The sequence below is a fragment of the Gracilinanus agilis genome, chromosome 2 (genome assembly GCF_016433145.1).
Source record: "Gracilinanus agilis isolate LMUSP501 chromosome 2, AgileGrace, whole genome shotgun sequence".
Classification (NCBI taxonomy): Eukaryota; Metazoa; Chordata; class Mammalia; order Didelphimorphia; family Didelphidae; genus Gracilinanus; species Gracilinanus agilis.
This window is the reverse complement of record NC_058131.1, coordinates 313,106,765-313,112,214: the sequence shown is the minus strand read 5'-3', so window position 1 is coordinate 313,112,214 and position 5,450 is coordinate 313,106,765. Positions and strand designations below refer to the sequence as shown.

The 5,450-nt window shown below is 36.5% G+C and overlaps 1 protein-coding gene across 1 annotated transcript; it reads left to right on the top strand.

Moving 5' to 3' along the window:
• The first annotated feature begins 3,260 nt into the window (after positions 1–3,260).
• LOC123235351 (60S ribosomal protein L29-like) lies at positions 3,261–4,175 on the top strand. Its single transcript, XM_044661464.1, has one exon. The coding sequence runs from the start codon at positions 3,322–3,324 to the stop codon at positions 4,066–4,068; it is 747 nt and encodes a 248-aa protein (XP_044517399.1). The 5' UTR covers positions 3,261–3,321; the 3' UTR covers positions 4,069–4,175.
• Positions 4,176–5,450: the final 1,275 nt, after the last annotated feature.

Here is a 5,450-nt window from a genome sequence, read left to right as displayed (position 1 = left end):
CCCTCATCCTTGTGGTATAAGTTCATTATATCCAAAACTTATCATTAAACCTCTTCCCAGAAAATGACCATTCCCCAGTGACTCTTGTTAGGGAATGCATAAAAATATTCTCCATTTATTTCTAATACATCTATATGCTACACCTTCTTGGAGTCACACGTGAGAATTGGGTGAAAGTTGGATGCCAAAAAAGGAAATGGATTTGGCAAGCACTCATACCAGATATGATAGTTCCTCTTTAAAACCCCTTATATCTAGTGGCCACAAACTAGTAAAATCATATTGGCAGACATGATAAACTCAGTTGAGGGTAATCCACAATCCTCAGACCCCTTAGTGACTTGGTGGAGAATGTAAACTGCAAGCATAAAAAAGCTTCCCCTGCCAGAACGGGGAGATGTGAACAATTTCTTCTAATGGCTATGAAGACAGCTAAAGTGGGTATTGTGAAGTATTTATAACTTAGACATCAGAGACACCAAGGTCTCCTACTACATCAAGGCACTGCCTGTCATCCTGACTTTTGTCTTGCCACTAGACTTTCATGATTCTTGAAGAGAAAACTAGGCTGAACTGCCTCACATAAATTCACTTCACACACAAATCAAGACATCATCCTTTGATGTCACTGATCATCTTAGAGAAAAAAGACCAAACAATGATTATATATATGCATATGCCCACATGCATATACACACATGTGTTCATATATGACTATATTTATTTCAACATACATGTATATTGTGTTTATTGTACATCCCTACAGTGACTTAATTACTGTGAGAAGTTTAATATGATGCATCATCTCTGCAGAGAATTGGGTGCAGTTTTTCTAATATGGAAAACTCAAGGAAGAGTATTACCAATGTGGAGTTTTCAAAGACCGTAGAAATTCTACACTAGACTTTGGAGACCAGAACCTTCTATGGCAACAAAGGACAACAACTGGCCACTGGAAATGTAATTGTGAGATGTATAAAAATTTAGCTTAACATCATAGTGTTCCTGTCATTTTGTCATTGTACAGAATTGCAATTAAGGAAACTCCCTAATGAAGACTGGGAAATATTGGAATATATATTATCTTACAAAAAATATTTCCCAGGGACATGGGTGACTTAAGTGACTCATCTAGGATCAGGTAGCCAATAGAATTGTGACTTAAATATTAAATTTGTTGCCACTGAGGCTGGTTCATATTTACTAGGTTAATCTGCCTCTCTAACCTGAGCTTAAACCAGTATCATTAGAAACAGAATCAAAGTTGTTTAAGGTTTTGTTGACATAGTTTCCTATCATTATTGGTCTATGTCTAGAGGCCTGTAATTTAGTATTTTAAGAAGGGCAATCTTAAAGTGCACTGTATCAAGATTTTGCTGATGAAGATGTTGAGAGATCTTAAAGTAAGGGATTTGAAAATTTGTTCAAAGAATCTGGATTTCTATGAGTAATACTAAGTTAGTTCAATATAAGGAAAGCTATAAACAAAAGATGTCATTAATAACAAAAGAAATGAATATGTGGTTATATCAATAAATGCAGAAAAACTTTTGATAAAAAATAGCACACTTTTTTTTGTGTGTGAAAACCACTACAAAATCAGGAATAAATAGGCTTTTCTTTAATGTGGTAATCAGTATGTATCTAACATTAAGTGCCAATATTACATAATGGGGTGATGTTAAAGGCTTTTCCAATAGTATCAGGAATAAAGTAAGAATACCCTTTCTCACCCCTGTTATTTGCAGAAATATTAAATATATCATTATGAGAAAAAGAAACTTTTAAAAGAAGCAAAGTCAAAGAAAAACAAAATGACCAATTTTTTCACAGGTCATTTGATGATTTACTTATGAATACCAAGAGATTCAATCAAAAATGGAAATAATGACTTCAGTAAGTGCCCAGAAATAGAATAAGTTCACACAACTAATTAGCATTTTGTTATATTACCAACAAAAATTTAGCAGGTATAAAGAGAGAAATTTTAATAAAAATAAAGACAGACTATGTAAAATATACTATAGTTTATTTAGGAAGACACACAAATAACAAAACACTCCTTAATAACAATAAAGGCAAATTCAAATAATTTGAGAAATATTAATTTATCATCGTTGACTTGTGCCAACATAACAAAATGGATAATAAAATCCAAATTAATTTTCGTACTTAAAGTGCCATAGAAATCAAACTCAAAAAGGATTATTTTATATACCTTTGGTTTCTTAAACTAGGTCACTGGATATATTTCAGCTCTTTGGAAGGGAAAAATTATATCTTTATTATAATTAACATTTAGGGTATTTTGTAAAGTTCTATATTTTATTTTATACATTTGGCAAATTTTTTCTGGAGAATTTAAAGGATTTTCCAGAATACCAAGAGCGGCATGACATGAAAGTTTGAGAAACCATGTTTATCTATCTATCTATCTATCTATCTATCTATCTATCTATCTATCTATCCATATCAAAATGCATCTACAAAAATGAAAAATGATTAAACATGGTATAAACATGGGGGAGGAAAAGTGCAAAGAAAATGGGCTTATAGGTATAACATCTAAAATTATTATACAAAGCAATAATTGACAAAAACTATTTCAGAATGGTTTAAAAACAGAAAAGCTGATCACTGGAATAGATTAGGTAATCGACCTAATAGAAGTATCTTTCATTCTAGAATTTGGCCTGCTCAGTACACAGATCAGTCAACTCACACATACCCAATATAACCAAAAAAAAAATGGAGTTGGTGAAAAACAAAGAAAAGAGATAGGAAAATTCAATAGGAAATTATAATTCCTTTCATCTGCCCTTCTATCTCTTAGCCAGTACCATTTTGTTTTGATGATCACTGCTTTGTGGTACAGTTTAAGATCTGGTACTGTCTGATTTCTTTGAAATTTTGGGATGAAATAAGTAATTTTTATCATAAGACACTTGGAGTTGTCTTGGTTCCTTGTTTTACTTTTAATAGGCATTATTCACAATTGATTATTGTACATTATTGCTGTTATTGTGTACAATGTTCTCATGGTTTTTCTCCCTTCACTTTTCATTACTTCATATGAGTTGCAGGATACAAAATAAACCTACATAAATCATCAGCATTTCTATATATTTCCAACTAAAATCATCAACAAGAGTTAGAAAGAGAAACTCCTTTTAAAATCATTCTAGATAAAATAAAATATTTGGGGGACCTTCCTCCCACGTGGCCCTTATTTCCCACACTGCTCCGTGTTTCTTTCCTCTTTCTCTCTCTCTTTCTCTTCCGGTCTGTGGAGTACCTGTTAGCGCAGGCTTCGGTGTAAAGATGGCTAAGTCTAAGAACCACACCACCCACAACCAATCACGAAAATGGCACAGAAATGGCATCAAGAAACCTAGGTCACAGAGATACGAGTCTCTGAAAGGGGTTGATCCCAAGTTTCTGAGAAACATGCGCTTTGCCAAGAAACACAACAAGAAGGGACTGAAGAAGATGCAGGCCAACAACGCCAAAGCCATCAAGGCCCGGGCAGAGGCCATTAAGGCTCTGAGCACCAAGGCCTCCAAGGCCAAGCTCCTCAGGCCCAAGATCTCCAAGGCCAGTGCCCGGCGTGCTGGCCACAAGATGGCCACCAAGCGTCCAGGCCCAAGGGTTGGCATCAAACGTTCAGGCTCCAAGATCACAAAGCCTGACTCCAAGGTTGCCAGAACCACTGACCCCAAGAATGCCAAGCCCACTGACCCCAAGGCTGCCAAGCCCACTGATCCCAAGGCCGCCAAGTCCACTGCCCCCAAGGTCACCAAGTCTGACTCCAAGATCAAGTCTGACCCCAAGGCCACCAAATCTGGCTCCAAGGCTACTAAATCTGATACCAAGGTCACTAAGGCTACCAAGTCTGACATCAAGGTCACCAAGTCCGATCCCAAAGCAGCCAAGGCCACCAAATCTGATTCTAAGGTTACAAAGCCCAGCGATGCCAAGGCTGCTAAGCCTGCTGAGTCCACTGACTCTAAGGGCGCCAAACCAAAAGATGCTGGGGCTAAAGCTTCTAGTCCCAAGCCTTCAAAGTAGATGCTTCAGGACAGAAGGACTTGTTTAAACCCTAAACCACCACTTTTTCTCAGCCAGGGTATGATTATTCACTATTTTGTACAAATAAAGGAAATGGTGAGTCAAAAGAAAAAAAAATAAAATATTTGGGAATCTATTTGCCAGAATAAATTCAGGAATTATATGAACTATATGAATTATATGAACACAATTACAAAACACTTTTCACACACATAAAATTAGGTCCAAAAAAATCAGAAAAACATTAATTGCTCATGAGTTGGCTGAGCTAATATAATAAAAATGACAAACCTACCTAAATTAATTTAGTGTCATACCTATCAAACTACCAAAAAACTATTTTATAGAACTAGAAAAAATAATAACAAAATCCATCTGGACGAACAAAAGGTCAAGAATATTAAGGAAACTAATGAAAATATATGTGATGGATAGTGGCTTTGCAGTATCAGATCTTAAACTATACTTTAAAGTAGTTATCATCAAAACAATCTAGTACTGGCTAAGAAATAGAAGAGTGGATTGATGGAATAGAGTAGGGGTAAATTACCTCAGAAATTGAGTGTTTGATAAACCCAAAGATCCTAGCTTTTCAATAAGAACTCACTACTTGACAAAAACTGCCTGGAAAATTAGAAAACAATATGGCAAAAATAAGTTTTACATCAATATCTCACACTTTATACCAAGATAAGGTCAAAATAGGTATTTCTCAAATATACAAAGAACTAAGTTAAATTTATTAGAATCCATTCCACAATTGATAAATGGTCAAAAGATATGAATAGTGTTATATTCAAACTCTGGGAGTTGTGAGTCTCATCTTGATTGACAGGTGAAGACAGTTGGAGATAGTGGAATGTTCCCAGATGCTATGAGGACAAGAGGAAAGGCAGTTGGCCAGAGGATATAAATACCCTGACAGCCATCCGACAAGGGCCTTTGGCTTTGATCCTTGGCCTTGGACATTGATCTCTGATCTTGGAGCATTGACCTGTGGATCTCTGACTGTGGGTCCTCTGATTCTCTCTGAATCCCCCCTAGATATTTAGACATCTGAACCATCATTAGATATTTAGGTATCCGGGTCCGGGTGGGAACTGGGAAGAGGGAAGGAGAAGAAGCAGAGGGAGGTAAGGGACGTATTTCCTGATGGCTGTCATAACAGGACTGACATAACAACAGGCAATATGAAGCTGAGAGGGATCATTGATATCTGTATCAACCAAGCAGATTGCTTTCTCTGGTTTGGCTGTGGCCAAGCTGAGCCAGAGGAGGTGAAGAACAAGAGCTCTAGCATTACCAAAACAGCCCATAGTCCTGAGGGATTAGTGATCATAGCCATTAGTGACAGGGTCTCCTATCCCCAATCCATTCCTGAT